This window comes from Delphinapterus leucas, chromosome 1 (assembly GCF_059928025.1).
Source record: "Delphinapterus leucas isolate spDelLeu-1000000601 "Yukka" chromosome 1, BTC_Dleu_Yukka2, whole genome shotgun sequence".
Classification (NCBI taxonomy): domain Eukaryota; kingdom Metazoa; phylum Chordata; class Mammalia; order Artiodactyla; family Monodontidae; genus Delphinapterus; species Delphinapterus leucas.
In genome coordinates, this window is record NC_143129.1 from 95914694 (window position 1) to 95938602 (window position 23909).

At 38.4% G+C, this 23909-nt stretch overlaps 1 protein-coding gene across 6 annotated transcripts in view; it reads left to right on the top strand.

The window, feature by feature from the left end:
• The window catches only part of VAV3 (vav guanine nucleotide exchange factor 3), a 397836-nt gene that overhangs the window by 193963 nt on the left and 179964 nt on the right, over positions 1-23909 (top strand). For all 6 annotated transcript variants that reach the window (XR_016394621.1, XR_016394620.1, XM_089918782.1 and 3 more), the window contains exons 10-15: positions 2308-2403; positions 6458-6526; positions 8169-8255; positions 11202-11287; positions 12826-12958; positions 13356-13465. Coding sequence is in view for 4 of the 6 variants with exons in the window: in XM_089918782.1 (XP_089774908.1) it covers positions 2308-2403; positions 6458-6526; positions 8169-8255; positions 11202-11287; positions 12826-12958; positions 13356-13465 (581 nt within the window). In the remaining 2 variants the exon portion in view is untranslated. The remainder of the gene's footprint in view (positions 1-2307; positions 2404-6457; positions 6527-8168; positions 8256-11201; positions 11288-12825; positions 12959-13355; positions 13466-23909) is intronic.

Here is a 23909-nt window from a genome sequence, read left to right on the forward strand (position 1 = left end):
GTTAACAACTTACACAACGACTTCCTAATAGAGCTACCATTTAGGCAGTTTTTTTTTAAATAAAGATATATAATTCTGGTTCAAGAGAGGAGTCACAAAGTGGTCAATCAAACCTGCATTATATTCTCAGCATTATTTGCATGTTACTCTCCCTTCTTTCAGACTCACTGTCAAAATCCTGCCCAGTGAGCATACTCTATAGTTTCTATAGTCACTGTAAGTCTTAGGGAAAGAGAGAGCCTCAGACTGAGTTTGAAAGGCTCAGGGTGAGGTGGTGCTGGTTGTGTTAACCGTGGGTCTGATTTGGAAGTATTTAACCAGATACTTACTATAAGCCCTCAACAAATAGTCTTTGCTGGAACTGTCTTCTGCAAGTCCCAGCATGATGGAGGGAAAGCTGCCCTATACTAGGTTTCTGCCTGCCTCCTTCATGTCTTCTGTTTTGTGGTTATTTTTATTCTTGATGATTTTTGTCTTTTTTTCACCCCTACTGTAGAACCAAGGTAACATGGGGTGAAGGGTAATAGAGTCTCTTAACTTGTTCTCTAAGCTGGCTCATCCCTATTACATTTTCTTTTCTTTTCACTTAGAATTGGAGTTGAGGCTCAGCACTTGACTGGATGTTTGCAAGAATCATTTCTACCCTTTATTTGCTTTCAATACTAATAAGCATTTTACACTTCAGTCTCGGCCCCCTAATTGTAGCTAATGCCAGCGCTGTTAGTTTCTTTACTTCCTGAGCTTATAACTTAGAACTTGAAATAATTTTTTCCCCAACAGTTTTACACTGACTTCCATAACATAACAAAGTAAATTTTAAATGTATAACATTTCTGTTCTTAACACTATGTTAAGATGGCATAACATAAGAAGTGTAAGATACAACCTCAATTTCCAAGGAACTTAAAATGCAGCTGGGAAGATGAGACCCATTCATTACAATAATATTAACAGTTTGACCTCCTATTTGAGACCCATGATCCAGAACTCGCTATAATCTGTGGAAGCAAGAAATCATTTGAAATAGTTATCTGTCCAGTGAACCCCAGCAACTGACAAGATGTGAGCTAACATGTCAGGATGTGTCACCAGTTCTTGTTTGAAAGCTGTAGGCAAGCACTCATTAACTCAATATGGTCATTGGAGCTAATGGTATTTGTTTCTATAGCTCCTGATAATATAATATATCCTTCCATGTGCTGGAAAAGCTAAGTGTGGGCAAAAGGGAAACTAAAGAGTATTTTCTTGAATACAACCCCTTCCATGAACTGGAAAATTCCTTGGTCTTGGTTATGTAATTGTCTGAGGATTTTGGACTTAGGTTGCTCACAAATAAAAATATCTTTATGACACCTTATTGTGTTTTTTTGGATGATACCATGAATATTTGAGAAACAGTAAGATCAGAAAAGCAATTTGTTCAAGGTCACACAGACAAGAATTGCCAAACTTGATTTAAATTCAGGCTTTGACACTGCAAATTCAAAGTACTTTCCTCAAAGTCATAGTTAATGTCAATAGAGTGAACCCGTCAATGCTATTTTTTGATAAACTTGTAAGAAAGGAGATTGTGAGATTAAAAAAATAAAATCTGAGGCTTTGAAAACTTTGAATCCTGTAGTGGGTTTATACTTTAGCAAATTTTGGGAGTCAATCATTCCATTTCATTCATTACAACAAATGTTTAGTCAGTAAATACTAGATTCTTAAGAGATGTAAAAGACATATTGGGGAAGATATTATACATATACATATACAACAATAATTAAGAGACCCACAAGGCACAGAGAGACAGCACAATTTTGATTGGGACTATTACTAACAGCCTTGAAGTATAGTTCTTCAAGAGGATGATGAATTTTGCTGGGAACTAGTCCAAGCACATGGCAGTTGGAGAGAACCGAATGAACCAAGGCATGATGGTGGGGAGGGAATATAGTGGGTTTGATTAATGGGGCTTGTTCTTGATGCCTGGTCCACAGGCCTGCTTGGGGAGACTGGTGAAAGGTTAAGTGGTAAGTGGGGGGAAGATGCTGGAGGACCACTAGAGAAAATAATTTTCGTGTGTAAAATAGTTCTACATATTTATTCTTATTTAGAGTTGAAATGCTACAAGCTTTGTTTGTTTCTTTTGGTTGTTAACTGACGATACTTCCTATTTTTAAGAAAGAAGGATTGTTAAGGAAAATAGCAAAATATTTATTGTATAATAGCAGTTTTGCTTATGGCGTTTGCATCCTTTAATGTTTGTATTATGACTCCTTTTGCTAAAACTAAAACAGTTCAATTTAAAAAAAATTTCTTTAGGAATGTTCTAAAAGAGCAAATAATGGGAAGTTTACTCTTCGAGATTTGCTTGTGGTTCCTATGCAGCGTGTTTTAAAGTATCACCTTCTCCTTCAGGTATGTAATTTAAAACTGTTTGTTTATTTGTTCATTCATTAATTCAACACAATATTAATGAAGCATCAACTAAGCTGCAGAAACTTTTTTTTGGAGCCCTATCCCCTTACAGTTTTCAATTATGAGGATACCTAAGTGGGAAGTAACAGAACAGCTGGAAATTTTTTCTTCCTTTTAAGCAAAGATAATTCTGTATCTTTCACACAGTCACATTTTGAGTTCTTCAAACAGAACTGGCTCCAAAAAAATTAAAAAATTTAAAAACAAGGCAAAACAAATACAAATGTCCCTTCAACCAAGTCTTCTGTCATTAGCAGTAATCATTTATTAGAATCTCAGTGTTGCAATACACTTGAATTTTGACAGGTTAATTGTGTTAGAATTTGTGCCTTATAACCATAAATGAAAGAGAATTGTGTCACACTCCGTGTTACTTTCTGCTATACTAAATTATAATAAGACTGCATTTATTTTGAAGTGATTCTTGTTATAACCCCAAAGCTTATGGTTTCCACGGTTAGCCTTCTAATGAGGGTGGAGAATCTTATAAATTTAACTTGATAGCTGTACCAGGAGACTCATTAGTTCTGCTCCAAAGAAATGTCTTACTGTATTAGCCTATCAGCTTTGCTGATGCTTGTGAAATGCCATTTTAAAAAGATCTACTACCTGTATGTGAAATATAATTCTGAGTTTGCTGTGCTTTATACATCTTGTATATTAAATTTCTTGAACTGTAACTGCAAAATTATTAGTCATTTCTATTTTCTACTGAGAAATCAGAAAAATTCAAACCCTGATGATTCCTTACAAATGCGTTAAAACATTTATGAGACCTAAACTCAAAGCAACTTAATCAAATTGCATTTTATGAAAAAATAATAAGGAAGACTTAGGCAGTCAATTTCTGAGACATCATGAAACTAAAAACATGTCCAAAAGAAGATAATAATTTATCTTGTAACTTTAGTATAGTCAAATATTGATTGAAGAATTTAAAAGTTGCAGTTTTCAAGAAATATCTATTTTCTTCATTACTCAGCCATAAAAAGAAATGAAATTGAGTTATTTGTAGTGAGGTGGATGGACCTAGAGTCTGTCATACAGAGTGAAGTAAGAAAGAGAAAAAACAAATACCATATGCTAACACATACATATGGAATCTAAAAAAAAAAATGGTTCTGACGAACCTAGGGGCAGGACAGGAATAAAGATGCAGATGTAGAGAATGGACTTGACCACATGGCAAGGGGGAAGGGTAAGGTGGGACGAAGTGAGAGAGTGGCATGGACATATATGCACTACCAAATGTAAAATAGACAGCTGTAGGAAGCAGCTGCATTGCACAGGGAGCAGCTCCCTGCTTCGTGACCACCTAAAGGGGTGGGATAGGGAAGGTGGGAGGGAGATGCAAGAGGGAGGGGATATGGGGATATATGTATGCATATAGCTGATTCACTTTGTTTTACAGCAGAAACTAACACAACATTGTAAAGCAATTATACTCCAATAAAGATGTTTAAAAAAAAAGATTTTAAGCAGACTTATAAAAGTATAAAATATGACCTTACCTTTTGGAAAGTCAGTGAACTTTTTCTGCTCATTTCTCTTGGGTTGTTTGATATTTTAAATTTCAAAAGTATATTTAGTTCCATGATGATTTTTTAAAACAGGAAAAGTTTTATCTGGGATACCACACTTAGATAAAAATTCTAGAAATGTTTTTCCATTTCAAAATAGTGTAGAGTAGAATTAATTTGTCTACTGTTTAGAAATGTGTTAAATAAATGTGGTATGAATTTGAATATTTTCTACTTACTACTGTACTTCAGTGGGTAAATCATTTTTGAAATGCCTTATGATTTGAAATCACGGATTTATAAAATTAAAATATTTTATAGTGGGGGGTTTGAAACTTTGAGAATACTGTTATTATTTAATAGAGGAAAAGTAAAAATAGAAACAAAAGAGTATCACTCTGACAAGTTTATTATACTTAACAGATTTGATACCTGTAGGTTCTGTTTACAACTAGAAACACTACTGGTATTGAATTCAGCAAAGATTTTTTTAAAAATTTATTTATTTTAGGCTGCATTGGGTCTTCCTTGTTGCACGCGGGCTTTCTCTAGTTGCGGCTACTCTTCATTGCAGTGCGCAGGCTTCTCATTGCAGTGGCTTCTCTTGTTGTGGAGCATGGGCTCTAGGCACTCGGGCTTCAGTAATTGTGGCACTCGGGCTCTAGAGCGCAGGCTCAGTAGTTGTGGCGCACGGGCTTAGTTGCTCCGCGGCACGTGGGATCTTCCCGGACCAAGGCTCAAACCTGTGTCCCCTGCATTGGCAGGTGGATTCTTAACCACTGGGAAGCCCCTCAGCAAAGATTTTTGAATGGATCCTATGAGCTGCATACAGTGTGAGTCTCTCAACAATGTAAAACAGCCGCCCTCACACTGATAAAGTTCACTGTTTTATTGGGGAAAATGAAATGTAATCTGCCAAGTACAATACGACGTGATAAGTATGCAGAAGGTACAGAGGTGGTACAAATAAAGACGTAGTTAATTATGGCTTGAGAAGAGGCCTCTGTCATAGCAAGCTTCACAGAGGAGTGTTTCTTGAGTTGGGCTTTGAAGGAAGAATGACGGTTTGACAGGTGGATCAGAGAGCAAGGGCTTTCTAGGAGAGAAAGCATCATGCCTAATGGGATCAGATATTAGAACGTTATTTTGAGAATTGCAATTAACTTAGTAGAAGTAGGGCATAGGTTGTCTGAGAGGAAGTGGAGAGAGAAGTTGGGAGAGGTTTGCAGAATTCAGATCATGAAGCATCTACGAGGTATGCGTGACAACCTGAAGCTTTTGTGAACCTCCCAGAAGTCTAAGTAACAGGATCTGATTTACATTTAGAGATTTAACTCTGATGTCAATCGAGGGACTAGATTGTAGCAAGGAAAGACTGCAAGTCAGAAGATGAATCAGAAGCCTATTACAGTCACCCATTTGAAAGAGAGCAGGGACTCAAACCGAGGTAGTGCCAGTGGAGGAGGTTTCAAGGGGAAGGGTCAAAGTTAACACAAACAGAACATAGTGAGAGAGAGGGAGGAGTCAGGGGCACCTTTGAGGTTTTGGCTTAAGTGATGGAGGTGCCCTCATTCAGTAAAACATAAACAGGAACAAGAGTAGGGGTGCAGGTGAAGGTGCATGAAGTGTGGACATGCTGTATTTCAGGGGCTTGCGAGAAACCCAGGTAGAACGATTTAATAGGACATATGAGTCTGGGACTCAGGCGTGAATTCTGGGTTGAGCACATTCATTTGAGGGTGACTGTCACATTAGGTGATAGGCGATGTTATGGCAATGGTTGTGATAGAATTCACAGAGTATGTAACGTAAGGATAACAGAAGACTAAGGTGAACATCTAGGGAATAATAACACATTTCTAAGGTGCAAAGAAAGAAGAAAGTATGAAAGACAAATGAATAGGCAACATTTAAGATGAACTAACAAAAATAACAGCAACAAACAGAAGAGCCTGATGTCCCTGAGGCCAAAGGAGAGATGGAGTTGTCAGAATCCAAAGCCATAGAGAAGCCAAGTTTGATAACAAGTGAAAAGTATCAGTTCAGGGACTTCCCTGGTGGTCCAGTGGATAAGACTCCACGCTTCCAATGCAGGGGGCGCGGGTTCGATCCCTGGTCGGGGAACTAAGATTCCACATGCCATGTGGCGCAGCCAAAAAAAGAAAAAAGTATCAGTTCAGTTGTCAAGGAGGGGAATCTTTCTTAACATCTGGCAAGAGTGTCAGTGTGATGGTGGGGGATAGAATTCACATTCAACTTTGAAAGGAAAACCTTTCTGACCATTGTCTCATGTCCTTTTGATATCTATTTGGTCTTCTTACAGTTTGAAATTTTTGATGAAAACAGAGCCTAGTTAAATCAGATTTATCACATTATGGTGAGAATAATGATAAAAATGGTTTATTTGTAAAATGTTTTCTTATGTGTTGGTTTTAATTTGATGAAAGTAGTACTAAAATGTATCTTCCAAATAGGAGCTGGTCAAACATACCACTGATCCGATGGAGAAGGCAAATTTGAAACTGGCTCTTGATGCGATGAAGGTTAGACGAATGCAGCATTAACTTGTTTGTATTTCTAATTCTTGCCTAAAAACAATAGAGTATAAACTGTTAATACATATGCATGATATGCTAATAGATGTTATTATAAGTATTTGCATAGGTTTGTTTTTGGAGGGGAGAGCTGGATATTTTTAACTGAAATCAGTATCCTTGCATGGATTTAATTGTTGGACAAAAACATAAAACCAAGAGGTATATTAAAATAACTTTCAGTATTTATGAAAGTATGACAATTTCCATAACTACCAGGAATGATTTAATAGAATGGTTTTGTTTCACATTCTTTTTATGGTTGCTAGTAGAAACCTATTGGCTTGTGCAAGCAGCAGTTTAGCTGATGACCTCAGAACACTGGTGTGACTTATTTTTCTCAAGTGAGGATGTCAGCCAGGTTTACCTTTTTGGATGCTGTGTACCAGTACAAGTGATCAGTCTGGGTTTCTATTTCAGGTAAATCTGAAAATCAAGCACTAGAAGTAGGTGAAGGCAGGCTTTTTGAACATATTGGGGAATCTGTAAAACCCCGATTTCCACGCTATGCTGGACTTTTTGAAAGAAATAATATTTGTCCCTAGCTTAGAACATACACAAATATTTGTTGTCAAAACAAAATGCCGGTGTGACTCTGCCCAGAGCAGTGCATAATTACTTCTCTGTGTCCTTGTGCCAGTTTCAGTGTTAGCTCTGTGTTTAGCTGACTTTAGTACCCTGTCAGGAAACAGCCCATCATTATTTATTATTATAAAAAAAAATCATATCAAGTTTCCAATTTTTTTTAAGAAATCGTTTATAGATATATCCTATGAAAAGTCGGGCTTTCATTTAGAACAAAGTTAGGAACTGCTTTTGCCTGAGTTCTGTTCCTGCTGTTGCAGATAAATATAAGAGGGTAGGGAAAAAAGAAAACCCAGAAAACAGGAAAAATCTGGAGCACATATCATAAAAATAGCTAGTTACAGTATGGAAAGATTAGCTAATGTTTCCTCAAATTTGAGAAAAGACATTTTAAAATAGGTGAAGGCACATGGAGAAACAGGGCCAGCATTATTTGTGCCCTTTAGCTCATTTTCACGCTCCCTGGTTTCTCTCCTCTCCTTCACTTCCCTTTATTAACTCTTTGAAATTGACCTGGCTTCCCTGACTGAACCCTCTCAGGAGCTAAGATGCTTAACTGGATGCAGACAACAGACCTGCTAGATTCATTGTCTAACTTTTAGTTACTTTTTTCTCCCGGCTAATCCTTCATGATTGCCCTTATTCTAACCCAAGTTCAAGTGTGATTCTCTCAAGGTCAGTGTTTAGAATTTACACGCTCCCGACCTGGTTTCCTTTTTGTTGCTCTGCATGGCAGGATATTTTGTTTGTTTCTGTGTTTGATCCTTACTCTTCTCAGGGGTGTGGTAAATGACAAGGCTTCAGTCTTCCCAGCTGTACTCCAGACAGTTTTAAATTGCTTTTGAGATGCAGCTTCGATTAGGTATTCATTTTATTGTCATTGAAAAGTTATAGTGGTAACTTTCTACCATTAATGAAATTAATGACGTGTTTTCTTTCAAACAGTGCTCATCTCTTGTCTAATCTTATCTTGCCTTCTTTTTCTCCCCTTCTCTTTATTCTTTAGGACTTGGCACAATATGTGAATGAAGTGAAAAGAGATAATGAGACCCTTCGTGAAATTAAACAGTTTCAGCTATCTATAGAAAATTTGGTATGTAATTATCATTCCATCCAGCTCCCCTAACCCACAAATTGGGGGATGTTCTAGCAGTTGTTTTTGAAAAAAAAATAGTTTACCTTCAAGTTTCTGTTGTTCTAGGTTTTTTCCGACTTCTGTTTGGCAGCATCCACGGGGATGAACGTTCAGTGGCACCTGTGATACATCATCGTCCAGGGACTTTCTGCCACTGCTTGTCCCTGTCACTTTAATCGCACTGTGATGCCTCTCCCTGCAGCAGTCCCAATTCTAAACATTGGAGTCCATTCTTTTTTTCTTTTCCTTCCCTCACCCCCATACGTAACCATGGTGGAGTCCCGTTAATTTATTCGTTTTATGTATGTTTACTGGGTGACTGCTGTGTGCCAGACGTTTTGCTTGGGGCCGGGGCTGTAACTGTGAACAACGTGTTCTCATGGTTGAGGAGACAGTAAAAAGAGAGTCTAAAAATGCTCTCTCTATTGAGATGAACGCCGTGGACAGGTTGCTGTAACAGAGGCTAGTGAGGGGAGTCCTGGTTTAGATAAGGTGCTCAGAAAAAGTCCTTCTGAGACATTTGTCGCCTGAACCTGAAGGATGAGAAGAAGCCAAGTGGCACAAAGGTCTGCAGGGAGAAGATTCCCGGCAGAAGCCATAGCAAGTGAGATGCCCTGAAATGGGCAAGAGCCAGGGCTGTTCAAGGAGCAGCAAGACAAGAGAGGCTGGAAATTGAGAGTGAAAGGAAGAAGGGTGGGCTCTGAAGTGGGGGAGTGGGGGCAGGAGAACTACACGCCACAGCCTTGGAGGGCAAGGCGCTGAGTTGGGATTTTGTAGTGATTGCAGTAGGAAGCTAGTGAACGGTTCTTACCAGAGGGTTTCACAGTCTGATTTAAGTGTCGTGAAAACCCTTTCATCAGGCAGACCAGTCAGCAAATCATTGAGGTCATTTCAAGAGAGGTGATGGAGGCTTGGATAAAGCTGTGGGGAGAGAAAACAGATAAATGAATAGATTTAAGATGCTTTTCTTGGTAGAGCAATTTTATTGCTTCTTTCTCTGAAACGTCTTTGGTCTGTCTTTCTTTCCACACATACAGCTACTTCCCCTTTTCAGGACCTCATCTGCCACCTTTCCAATCACAGTAGCCTCTGGTTACCTCTTCACATAGTTGCGTTTATAGTTCTGCCTTTGATTATAATCTTGTCAAAGCCTAGAATATCTTTTTTCATTATTTCCTATCAAATTTCTTCAAGGTCCAATTTTAAAAAAATTCTTTCCCTAATCTGAAAGAATCCCTAATTCCTTCTCTTTGTAATTCCATAGCACATTGCCTGGACAGCTGTATTTTTTTTATATTGTGGTAAAATACATATAAAACATTAAATTTGCCATTTTTAACTGTACAGTTTTGTGATGTTAGATACATTCATATTGTGCAGCTGTCACCACCATCCATCTCCAGAACTCTTTTCATCTTGCAAGACTGAAGCTCTCCACCTATTAAACACTAACTCTTCATTCCCCCTTCCTCCCAGCCCCTGGCAACCACCGTTCTACTTTCTGTCTTTATGAATTATTGGATATCAATACTTATCACATTTTTGTTTGCAAATATTTTCTACCGTTCTGTGAGTTGCCTTTTCACTCTGTTAATAGTGTTATTTGTGCAAAATTTTAAATTTTGATGAAGTCCACCTTATCGATCTTTTCTTTTGTTGCCTGTGCTTTTGGTGTCCTATCTAAAAAATCATTACTGAATCCAATGTCATAAACCTTTTCCCCTATGTTTTCTTCTAAAAGTTTTGTAGTTTTAACTCTTTGATCCATTTTGAGTTAATTTTTGGAAACAGTATAAGGTAAGGGTCCAACTTCATTCTTCTGCCTGTGCATATCCAGTTTCCCCAGCACCCTTTGTTAAAAAGCCTCTCCTATCCCCCACTGAATTGGTCTTGGCACTCTTGTCAAAAATCATTTGACCATATATGTGAAGGCTTATTTCTGGATGTTCTGTTGTATTACATTGGTTTAGAAGTCTGTGTTTATGCCAGTTCTACACTGTTTGGATTACCACAGTTTTGTAATAAGTTTTGAAATCAGGATGTGTGAGATCCCAGCTTTGTTCTTTTTTATGATCGTTTTACCTATTAAGGGTCCCTTGCGATTCCATTTGGGTTTTAGGATGGAGTTTTCTGCTTCTGCAAAAAATACAGATAAGAAACATTTATTTTTATACTTTCTTGTAGTACAGTAAATTAATTACATATCTTTTTTTATTAGAACGTAATCTCATAGATGTTAGTGATATTTTCAGTCAGTTCTTTTTCCTTTAGCACCTTGTAGAGTAGGTGTTCATAAATACTTAAAACTTTTTTATTTTCTGTCTCTGGGGAAATGACTCATTATTTTTAATCATCCAGTCAGAAATTTTCATTCTTAAGATCTTAGCTCAGGGAAGCCATCCTTGACTCCCTAGACCAAATTAGGTCCCCCAGATATGCATGCTTCCCCTGCTCTTCCATCACGGCAACCACATGTTTGTAATTATATTCTTCTGTGAATATTTGTTCCCCCACTGAGCAGTATGTTTCATGAGGGCAGAGTCTATGTCATTTTGTCCTGTACCTAGTGGCTAGCACACAGTGGATGCTCAGTAAATATTAGTTGTTGTAACTTCCTTGTGATTTGCATTTTTCCAATTAATTCTCTCTTTTGGTAGCTAACTTCTCCGTTAGAGGTGTAAGCAAAATCAATTAATGTCTTCAGTATGCCTCCTGGGATGACCAAGGACAGGCTGTTTTTGAAAGCGTATCGTACAGACCTGATCTTTTTAGAATAAGTGTGTTAAGAGGTAAAATGATAAAAGTTCTTATAAGATAGTTGTGCCTAGCAAATATCCTCAGTAATGTTCATTTCTGTTTTTATGTGATTATGAAAAGCTGAGACATGCACATTTTATATTTTAGAACCAACCAGTTTTGCTTTTTGGACGACCTCAGGGAGATGGTGAAATTCGAATAACCACTCTAGACAAGCATACAAAACAAGAAAGGTGAGAAGGATCAGTACTTATTTTCAAAATAAGTTATTAGGATCAGGAGATTGTGAAAATCTTAAAAACAGTTCCTCCAGGACAAAGGAGTGAAATAAAGGAATAAAAACAAGGGGTCAGATCGATCTGTGGTTTTTTAGTTTCTCATGTAGATATGTTAGGTATTCCCCTCTTTGTTCTGGTATCTGTTGATTTGCCTAAGTTTGAGTTCTTAAGAAGGAATAGACAAATATAGAATGTCAGCTAGAGTAAAAAAAGTACACATTAAGATGAGAGTAGCAATAAAGCAACAATAGACAACTACTATAAAAACACAATTGTTTAATTTAATTTTATTTTTTGGTATGCATTTTAGAAGAACTAAAAACAGTACAACATGTCCTAAGCAGGAAGTCCAAGTGAAGGCCATTTAGTGAGATTTTCTCGAGGGAAATTTGTAGGTGCAGTCCTTAAAGATTAGTTGAGCTAATTATGTGGTAAACTGATTTATTTAGTTGAAATGGCCATTTTCTGGAAACTTTGGAAACTAGAAAGTCAACCAGTAGGGGGCAGCATCAGCTCTTGCTTCCACCTTGATACCCAGGCTCTAAAGTTAGCTCCCAGGAGACACACATCCTTTTAGCCTCTCCGGGAAAATAGGCTTTGAAAGTGATGCAAGTAATAGAGCTACGTGAATGTCTCATTATTATTGTTTTAAAAAAACGTATGCGTGTTAATCACTGAGAGTTTTCGAAAAGATACAAATATTGGTATTGGATGATAGGATTATAAGGTCTGTTTTTTCCCCCCAATTACATTGCTTTTAGTAAGATAGAAGAGAAATATCAATATGTAAATTTAACCATAACTTCTCTAGCTTACACTTGGGTCATGTACCACTCAATTTGTGTTTTAGGTTGTCCATTAAGTCCCAAGGAGCAACATACAGGGTAAAAGCGCAGGTTCCACAAGTAGACCCAAGAGTGAATCCTGCTGTGCATCCACTGGCAGTGTAACCCTGAGAAAACGAGCTAACTTCTCTGAGCCTCAGCTTCCTCCCAAGTAAAATGAATATGATAATAATATGTACCTCAGGAGATGGCCCTGGGGATTTAAATTGAGTCATCTTTGTGGAAGGGGTGAACGCTTCTCAAGACAGTCTGTCTCCTAGTAACATCAGTAGGAGTTAACTGCTATTGTTGTCATTAATATTATTCCATAAACGTTTAGCTTTTAAACAGGAAGAAAGAAAGTACTAGCTCATGAACAACACTTCAGGGCTTCATTGTTCCTGACAGTAACTGCAGTGTGCATATTGTTCTCATTATAATTTTGCCTAGTTTTTAACTGTGAAAACTGAGGCACAGCAGGGTGATTCATTTAGTAAAGGGCAGTGCCGGGACACACAGTTCATTCTTTCAATGTGCACACTACCTTTGTCTTTAACTCCCGGGATAAATTAAATTTTATCTGAGAAGAATTAATACACATGCTTCCAAACCGTTTAAATAAATCCCTCTCTCTCTCTCTCTCTCTCTCTCTCTCTCTCTCTCTCTCAGGCATATCTTCTTATTTGATTTGGCAGTGATTGTATGTAAAAGGAAAGGTGATAACTATGAAATGAAGGAAATAATAGATCTTCAGCAGTACAAAATAGCCAACAATCCTACAACTGATAAAGAAAATAAAAAGGTAAATTCTTGGAAATGAATAACTGTAATTTACTCATAACTTTGACTATTCAAGGAAAGTATGCTAATACATTAATGTGAGAGGCCGCTTATCCATCCAGGTGTTTTTGTTTCTAGAGATTAATTAGAAGCAAGCCTCTGTGAGAAATAATTGGGACAGTGCCACAGGTGATAATGATCACCTCTAATGCCCTAATGATCAAGGCAGCAAAATGCACTTGGCATAGCAATTGTTCTAGATATGAAGTTGACCACCGTAGTGTTGATTGTTCACAGTTTGTCTGATGATAATGTTATGGGTGGTTTGTGGATGATTATGGTGGTGTGTTAGTGAATTTGCAAACATGATGTTATTAATCAATGATACCTATTAACCTGAGGAATATTGATTTTAACAGTGGTCTTATGGCTTCTACCTCATCCATATCCAAGGACAAAATGGGTTAGAATTTTATTGCAAAACAAAAGATTTAAAGAAAAAGTGGCTGGAACAGTTTGAAATGGCTTTGTGAGTATTTCTACTTTTAAAAGTGCTTTTTTCTACTGCATAAGTTTCTTATGAACAATGAACTACCAATAAACATACTCTAATATTTGTAGCATGTGTACAGAGGCTGTGAAAACACTTTGCTCTGAGCATGAGTGCTATGCTACGAGGCTGTCAGCTTGATGACATTGGTCTCCTGGGAGAGATGTTTTGGTGAATTTCTTCAAGAAAAAGAAAGAGGGAGCTCTAACCTTCTGTTTGACTTTCTTCTCATGGGCATATTTTAATTCTTTAGCTTTTAGCAGCCCCCGAAAATATTAATTATTCTAATGATAAACTTTTAATGTAATTGCCATGTTTTATATATATCTTTAAATTAAGTAGAAATACTCCCAAACACATACACACACGTACATACATACATGCAAATATCTTATTTTTAATAGAAAGATTGATTTGTTCCTCCTGTTTGTTTTTAACTCATTTATTGTTTGAATTCTGGGTAAATTCCTTGACGTATTCAGTGAATGCTTTCAGGGCTTGACTTCTCTCAGTGTTTTTTCCTTTTATTAAAGTGGAAACTCAACAAAGAGGTGGGAAATAAATCAGACATGTTCAAAAAGGAATGCATACAGAGACGTGATTACACAAGGACGTGTCATTATAGGAGTTTCTTTTCAGTTTTGAGGTTCATGGATTAAAAAGTGTATAATGACCCTTGTTATGGAAACATATAGGTCACCCTGAAATTGAAACTGTTAGCAAAAGGTGAAATTAAGAAAAAACACTTCTGTGATTTGCTTCATATGTATTCTAGCATTATTTGCCTTTTGCAGACAAACTCTATCAGATCTTTTGTTTGCTTTCTCCTTTGCTTTGTTTTTGGAAATGCTCATGTTAATATAAAATGGAAATAGGATTAGAATATTTTATTGTAGTTCTGAGGGGAGAAAAATAGAGATTTTCCTTAGATTATTTTCTCTAACACTTTGAGGCATCCGATTGCGCAGCTAAAATAGTTTTAAGCTTATAGACAATTCTGGGTTCAGCAATAACCCCTGCCATGGACTGGCTGCATAGTCTTAGCCAATTTGTTTAACCTCTCAGAGCCTCAGTTTCCTCCTCTAAAATAGGGATAATGATATTTTGAATTCCAGATATATGTGTCAAGCAGAATGGTGGCCAGATAGTACAACAGCAATGATATGGTATTGAATTGTAAGAGGTATCTGTTGTTATCACTATTATTAATATTGTTTTGTATTTAGGATCCTAATGTACCTATAGGGACTTATAAATTCAGAGGACATCTTCCAGTATACTATTGTAGTTTTTAAAATTTATTGTTATTGATTATAATAATTAAAAGGCCTTAGTAGTTGTATGCATCAATAAAATGGCTATTCTACAGGGACCTTTTTGGTTTGGGTCACAAGTGAGGAAGTTGGTGACCTCCGCCCACCCAGTCTCTGATGAATTGTGGGCTACATCATAAACCTAGTGTGCTGTTGTCGTGAGGTTTCAAGCGATAGGCAATATTTGGACTTGAGCAGTTGGGATTGGAGTGACAGGATGCTGGGGTTGCTGATAATATGCAAAGGCAGAGCTGATCTCACACCTTTGCTCTTGTGGGAAGGATGCTGGGCTGGTATTTTCTTACGGGTTCTGTTCATATGATCCTTACATGAGTGAAGGAATTTCTGCAGAGGAGGGAAGTTAAATTTGTTGTCCAGAGTAGGTGGGCTCCTTGGACTGTATCGATAGGTGCATCACTTAATATTCTGTTCACTTGCCATAAATCAAACAGCTAAACTCTGGATGCAAGAGACTCAACAAAATGGATGCTTATCTCTCGTTTTCATGGAAGAGAATCTGGGGTAGGTAGACAAGGGGTGGGTTGGGCTCTCTGGGGTATTGCCAGGGACCCAGGCTCAGATCTTCCTGCTCTGCCAGTGTCAGCATGGCTTCTGTCCTCAAGGTTGGTCACATGTTGTCCGAGATAGCTGCTGGAGCTCTAGCTATATAATCTACATTCTAGGCAGCAGAAGGTGATCCTCATTTTTAAGGATTCTTTGCAGAAATGCTACAACTTCTGTTACATAATACTGACCAGAACTTAGTCACGTGGCCACATCTGACAAGGGAGCCAAGAAATGCCATCTTCATTCTGGGCAGGATTATGCTTGGCTACGAATCAAGGTTCTCCTATTACGGAAGAAAGGAGAAATGGGTAGCTGTATGCAGCTATCAGTCGCTGCCTTATAGGTATATACATAAGGGAAGAGTGTGGGTAGCTTTAAATTGTTCCATCACAGGAAAGATGGCTGCACCACACACAGGGAAACTGGCTGGGGTTCTTCATCTTTGAGCCTTATCCAAGCACCTCAACAATGTAATTAAACATCCATTAAACTCTGTTTGTATCTTAGAGTTCCACTGACTTGCCCATGCAGATGGCAAGAGGGTGGAAGTACCCTTTTTTGAGAATTGCTCAAAGTCAAAGTTGAGGGTTTCTTTAAGCAGGGATTATGCCATGTATGGCATGTAAATTAAAATTAGGCAAAATAAAAGTAGGATTTTATTCGAGCATCAGAATATCCCATTATTTTATTTCCTCCTTTCTCTTTTGAAGCTTGTTATGCAGGAAAGTCCTGCTTCCAGCTTTGTAAGACAGGTCTTGCTTGTCTTGTGCTCAGGAAAGTAGAATAATCTAAGTCCTGAAGCTTAAGACTTTGCCTGTGGCTCAAATTTTGCTATTTTATCCACTATTTAAAGTTCAAGTACTCTTAGTCTATAAGCCATAGAGAAAAAGAAAACTGAGAAATCCTGCAGCATTCATGACAATACATGATAAACAGTAAGCCTTGTGTCTCGCCACAGACCAGCTTCTTCCAGTCTCTTTGGCATTAACAGGGGCCCTGTAGGTCCCCCTAGAGCATTCTGGAGTGTCACTTTAAGGACCTTTGAAAAGGAAAGGGAGGCATTGGTGGGAGGGGGGCAGGAAATCAAGGGAGGTGATATTTTAAGACTGACGAAATGCTTGCCAGTTCTATTTACAGAAGATGGCAATTCTGCTGTTTATAGGATGGTTGGATCATTTTTATTTTAAAACATTTGCAAATCACCTTTAAGGAGTTTAGAATACTGCTCTTAATTTAGACTATTATAATGGACCATAGAAAAGCATGAATACCAATAAACAGTAAGTAGCCGGTAAACTCAAATCTCCCCAGAGGTGACCTAAATCTCAGCCTCTGTCCTTCCCAAGCACACCCCCATCCCCACTCAGGAGCCCTATTCTCTGACCTTCTTTGGCCATAGCCACTTCCAGCATTATCTGCATTGGATCACATAAACTTGGCAAACCTCCGGAAGAAAGGCTTCACAGAGAGAAAAGCAGCAGTGCCCCACTTGGATAGGGGAGGAAGAAGGATGTCTTCTTTTCTTTTTTCCCTGTGAGAAGAAGTGGTAGCAGGACTGATTGCTCTGAGGTTGTTAGAACAGTTTTTGAGCCAAATAATGTTCAAGAGCTGTAGTTCTGGGGGATCCCACTCTAAATAATATATTTATATCTTTAAAAGCCTAATTGATACACATTATTTATTCTTATTTATTTTCAAAAGGGCTTTTTGTTCCTGTTTCCCACAATTCCATTTAGTTATCTGTGAAATAGGATGGGAAATGTTATTTTATTAGCTTAGGCTAGTTTGCATAATGACGTTGGAAAGTGTGGATATGAACATTGCCTGTAGCAATGTTCAAAATATTGTTAGGAAGCTATGGATGTGTGTCCCCCAAATCCCTTAAATCAAGTGTTTTTAATGTTTTCTCCTGTTAGATTTAAATTGATAAACATGTCACACCCATTTTATAGCTCAGGAAACTAGCAGTGGCAGGAGTATTTCAGCACATTTGTACAAGTTCAGTGCTATAACATTTACAATAGAGTTCAGGATCTTAGTTCCCAGCAATTTTTTTAACCAGGAGGGTGCTAAAATAAGCACCTGGACTCAAATCCTGTTATCTAAAACTGAAATCAGGTTTCTTCTTTTCACTGGGACTAGGACCTGGAGGATCAGACAGTGTCCTTAAGTTTTCTAGAAATAAGTCAGAGTTGGGTAAAATAAAGAAATTGAGTAATAGAATAATACGATTTTTAAAAGGAAAAGTTAGAGAAAGAAAAAGTAGAACAGGGGCAGAAAAGCATTGCGTATGGTAGCAAGTGGCAGGTTTTGAACCAGCCTCTGTAGTATTTATTGAAGGGAACTGAAAGGCCCTTTTGCCTGGAATTTCTTCTGACTGACTTCACCCAATTCTTGAAATTCTAACATTTTATATTTACTCCCTTGAATAAAGAAAGCCCCCTTGAAGATGCATATACCGTTATTACCACACCAAGATTTCTTCACTGTGTGCCACATGCCAGGAACAGTGCCACATGGCTTACCTAAGGAAAAATAGCATAGAGACCATTAACGTCTGCTAAAATACGAGCCCAGCATATATTGTTAGCTGCTAAGACTAGTGGGAGTGGGGAGAAGACAAGGAAAAGGGGGTATGGAAATTCTAGAGCTGGGGAGGGGCTCTGGGACCAGGCTGCCTTGTCATCTGGAGGGGCAGCCCCTGAGCTTCGTTCCCTAGGATGAACCCCTGAAAAGAAGCGCTCTCCAAGTGGGGTGAGGCAGGGGCGGGAATGCAGCCATGAAACTTCACAAATCACGTTTAATCTGAGCCACAGTGTATCTTTCTAATTTATTCCCCATTTACTTCCAGAAGGAATTTGAGGTCACTCACCATAGAAAGCACACATGCCACAGAATTAAAAAGAAAAATTTAAATAATCAGAGGTCAAACAGAACAATGTTTCAAAGCATTCTCCGCAGACTCAGGCTCCACTAGATAAGAACGTTTTCTTGAAATTCGCCTCCTGGAGTTTGAATATGAAAGCAAAGAGTATGTTTTTCACATTTTAAATATAAAATTATATTTTATCCAATATAATTTGTTTTAATTTAAAGGTATTTCTCAGAGATTCTGAATACCAGAAGGGTAATTATCAGAGGAAATTGCATTTATTCTCCCAATATTTACTAAGCATTTGCTTTGTTGCCAGACACTGTTGGAAGCCCTGGCTATATAGCACTGAGGGAGCTATTGCAATTGAATTTAATTACTGTAGCTTCTAAATATAATAGCGTTCAGTTAATATGTAGCGGATTGTATTTCAAGACTGAACTCTTGATATTTCTATGAAAATAGCCTCTTCCTCCCAATCCCATCTATTCAAGTGTAATTAGATGGAGGGCCAAGATTTGCCTTTTCCCTCCACATGGAATCAGTTTCTCACCAATCTCTGCAGATTAAATCTGACCACTTGCTTGTAATCTTCACCCTCACCTCCCTGGTTTAAGCCTTCCACATCTCTGATTAGCTTCTGCATTCCCTGCCCCCTCCATTCTTCAAGAAGCATCCAGGGTGATCTGCTGTGTCCTGCCCTACTTAAGACCTTTGTTGGCTATTTACTGCACTCCGTATAATATCAAAATTCTTACCAGGACCTCAGAAGGCCCTGCATGGTTTTATCCCACCCATCTCTTCAGCCACATCACACACCTGTTTGCCGTAGTTAGATTGAGTGCATTTCAGTTTTTGGAGAATATGCACAGGCCTCAGGCATTCAACCGTGAGCTCTCCTTACCAGGATGGTCTTTCCTCTTGCTCCTTGGGTAGCTGGTTCTTTATCCTACTGATCTTGACTTTAGATATCACTTTGTGAGAGAGATCTCTCCTGACCACTATGCTAAATGAGTAACCTCACTTCCCTAGTATTCTCTCACAATTGTAATTATATGGCCAGACAAAAATTATCCAAGTTTAGTGTTTATAGCCTTCCCGAGACCCGACAATCCCCTCCTTATTAAAGATAATCTATTACTTGCCTACTCTATTTTACCTGTCTTTTCTCCTCCAAAAGAGTAAGGATTCTTTATTGCTTATTAGGAGAGAAGCTAAATTGAACTATTGAATACATAGATAATGTTGGGAGAAGGGAAAAAGAAAGCTTCATGGGTCTGGGAATGCAAAGAAAGTTTTGGGTTTTGGTATGAGTGAGGCTCTGGAATAGCTATGGGGTCTGAGGGGTTTGGAAAGGGGAAAAGGGACTTTTGAAATGCATTTCTGTAGAGTCTGAATTATATTCCTTTTGATGTCCTTTGAAATGTTAAGTAAAGAATGAAATTGCTGTTTGGTTATTTGGCTGACCTATATGTACCTTTAATGCCCCAAGACCGAGCTGCCTGGGCCCTTGGATGGAGGGCATTACCATTAGATCTAGCTGTCTATTTCATGGCTATTCTCCCAGTAGGCTAAAAACACCAGGAGGACAGGGATCTTGTCAATGCTATTCACATGCATGATCAATCCTAGCACAGTGCCTGGCACATAGTAGATAATCATATTTTTATTATAAATCTGAAATTCTACTCTAAGTTTTCTGACAATAAGGTCAATTAAAAAAAAGATGAATTAAGAAATTCTTACTGTCTCACAAAATAATACAACAGTCCTTGAGGGAAAGAAACTTTCACTAGTATGATAAGAAGGCTTTATAATGTGGATCCTTAAGTAAGAGATACAGAAAAACATGTTCTCCACGAGCAGCATTAGATGTTTTTGAAGTTCTAGAAGTTGATGTCATATATTATTATTTTTCTTAAATTATCCCTCAAAAATGAGGTTGCAATTTTTTAAAGGCATTTTTGTAGACACCTACCTGATGCTCCCAGGTTATGTTTCTTTTTGTCCATCTAGGTATGTTTCTTTTGGGCAGTCTTACTCGATGCTTAGATGAACTTAGAAAACCAAGCAGGATGGCTAATTTTCACATCACCTAGATTCTTTCAAGTAATATTGATCTAATCTATACTTCTGCTAAAAACTACAGAACAATATGCAAATCATGGACCTCCTTGCCTCTAGAAGATGTAGGGGATATAGAACTTAGACTGGTTCTAAGGTCTGAGATGCTCAAAGCCACCTACTTCCTCATATTTCTCTCTGTCCACACTCCCGATTCCTGACCTGCTCAATTTTTTTCCGCCTGTCAGACTCAGAAGAGCGGCTCTGCTTCTTCTCTGTTTTGCCCCTGAAGTCCAATCACTGTCTACATGTTGTGATACTGATGGGCGTCACAAGGGAGACTCATTTCACGTGCCTGTTCCCTCTCCCATTTCCCTGGTCTCCTTAACACCCTCAGTGGCACCTGGAGTGTGACCCTCCCCACCGTATGTTGCTCCCCGCAGTGGACCAGGACCTGACCTCACTGTTTCTCCTCTGGGGGGGGCTAGTCAGGCCAGAGAGAGGGTGCCTCCCCTAGCCATCCCGGGATTTGGAGGGATAAAGCTGTGTTGTGTTACCCATCAATTCAGGGTTAAAAAATCTGGTGAGTGTCTCAAGAGAAGTGGTCCTTGTTGTTGTTTGATGAGAGACCCATGTTTATGATATCCAAGGTTTGGCAACAGATTTGACATTCTATTGTGCAAATTTAAAAGACTGACTTTATGAGACTTTCCTGGTGGTCCAGTGGCTAAGACTCTATGCTCCCAATGCAGGGGGCCCAGGTTCAATCCCTGGTCAGGGAACTAGATCCCACATGCATGCCTCAACTAAGGGTTCACATGCTGCAACTAAAGATCCCGCATGCTGCAACTAAAGATCCTGTACACGGCAATGAAGACCTGTGTGCCGCAGCTAAGACCTGGCACAGCTAAATAAATAAGTAAGTAAGTACATAAATAAATAAAAAAAATAGACTGACTTTATTTATATTTTTGCCTAGATGGAGATTCCCCCAATATCTACATGAAGCTAAATCAGAGAATTCTATAGCAAGCCCAAACTACTGCTGCTCTGGCTACTACTGCCACTACTACTAGGATAATGGTACTACTGCTTCTCCCTCCTCCTCCTTTCCCTTCCTCTCCCTCCTCTTGTTTGCTTTCTTCATTAGGAGATCCATTGGGATCTTCTCAAATATATAAATAAGTACCTGTTGAGACTGTGAATTTCATCTCTTAGAACAGGGTCCAGAAAGTAAACATTTTCAGCTTTGTGGACCCTATGGTCTCTGTCACAACTACTCAGGTCTATCATAGTAAGAATACTGCCATAGATAATACATAAATGAGTGAGTGTGGTATATTCCAGTAAGATAGGCTGTGGGCTGTGGCTAGCGACCCTTGTCTTACAGCAGAGAGATGATGATTCAGGCCTAGGGAATGTAGTGAGTATGTGTTGCCACAAAAGGATCTCAGCTCTACTTGGTGCCATGCTGTGGCTTTTTGTAGAAGTGTGATTTTCTCACTAGCGCTAATTCCTGTTTAGGTCATCATGATGATTTAGCCTCAAAATGTTCTCTACTCCACCAAAACCAGAACAAAAATACCTGGATGAATTATATGTATTTGGCATTATTTTGTACTGACCAATTGAATATCAAAAATGCCATCCAGGTATCTGGTTTCATTAAGTTTTATTCTGTGGTTTATTGGAAAGCACTATGAGACCCCAAGAATCCAGGCCAGTAGCAACAACATGGTAAATTTGTCTCTACTCGACAGTCGACCACATCAGCAAGGATAGTTTTCTAGTCAGTGATGGCTCTTTGTGCTCTTGAAGCATTTTCTTCCTACCAGTAATGACACTTGTGCCTGTTATTTATTCTGAAATTCCCTCTTTGGAGAGCACACTGAGGAACATTAGAAGGGGTGAAGGAAGGCTATGGTGGTGTCAAGAGTTGGTCCAAGGGTGAGCCTTCCTGGATGAGCTGTGTGTGGGGGGTGACATTTGACTATAGTGACATCTGCTTTGGCATTTTTTCAGTGTCCAAAGTCCATCAGTGTCTACTTGGAAACTGGTAACCTTACAGGCACAATTACCAAAGTATCAATCCATAAAGCATCTCTGAATTTGTCTGCCCACATGCTTTTTTGTTTTTTGGGAGAAATCATTCACTCTAAAAACAACCTTTTATTCATTCTCCTTTAAAGGATTTCACTACCAGTTTTTAATATGAAGAATTTGTTTATGGATATGAAATCCATGCCGACACGATCCATCGCCCCCCAGGCTGCGCTGAGCCTCATGCTACTGACCTATTCACGTTAATCTCCCAAGTTGAAGCCAGCACAACTCTCCCTGAATCTCATGTATTGTCTATAACCTTTCAAAATTGGCAGTTAAGTCAGTATAGGGAACTAAACCACAGTTTCCTGGCAGCAATAAAAGGAAGTAGGACACGGGACAGTGCTCAGAAAAATCACAGCTGTCATAAAATGGAGCTTTTCAGTAGCCTGTTTGATCCAGAAACATGCAAAAGCATTTCACGCATGACAAAGCATTAGTAAATATTAGATACTATTCTTGTTCTGTTATTGCCTAGTGGAGATCAACCTCCCTCCTTTTTTTCAGCTTATATTTAATACTTATTTGACATTTTTCTGGCATTCCTGAGCATGCTTATAAGGAAGGAGAAGCCATAGGCAGAAGGAAGAATGAAGGATAGATATCAAAACTTCCATCAGCAAACAAGCATTACTCTGGTTAAAAATAAATGCAGATAAGATTCAGCTGAATTAGTGTTGGAGTCCCTGAGCTTTTATAACAGAGCCTTTGATCCATTGTGTGTGTGTGTGTTTCTTCTTCGTACATGAGAACAGTAACAGTGCAAGCAGGAGAGTTTAACTGGGCAGTTGTGGTCACTGCTGTCTCCAGCTTGTCTGGGTTATATAGAAGTTAACACAAAGAATAGTTTGTTTTGGAACCGTTTGTTGTAGTGAGTCAACTATGTATATGGTTTCTCTAAGAAAATGACATAATCAGTGAATTCTATAATAGTAAGCAAGCTTTAATTTATAAGTCTAAACCTAATATTACAGTTAATGTCACATGTACTACTTTTAAGGTATTTCTTGATAAGAAACTGTTAGGTCACAGGCATTGTTACTTTGGGCTACACAATACAAAATAAGCTGCAGTTGAAGGTTGGCCATCCTTACAATGGGAACAATGAGAGAAACTTCAGTTTTCTTCTTCATGGGATAGTAAGCAGTAGCAGTCTGGTTGAAGAGATGAGAAAGTCATACTTGAAACAATTACTGAATGAGACTGAATATTGTATATCTGTATTCGTTTAGTTTTTTGTGTATTGAGCATCCCATACATGCCCAGGAACTATTCTAGGCACTAAGAATATAATGATGAATAAGACAAGTTCTTTTCTCTCACTGAGTTTACATTCTAACAAGGGCTTATATTTTCAAGTCAGCATTATAATGTCAATGCAAAACAGTGACAAATTGCAAGGTACATGAAATAGTTTATACCACTCATTATTTTGATGTAAGGAGAATGGAATTGGACATTTGAACACAGAAAAATCCAATGCATGCGATGCTCTCGGGCAAAT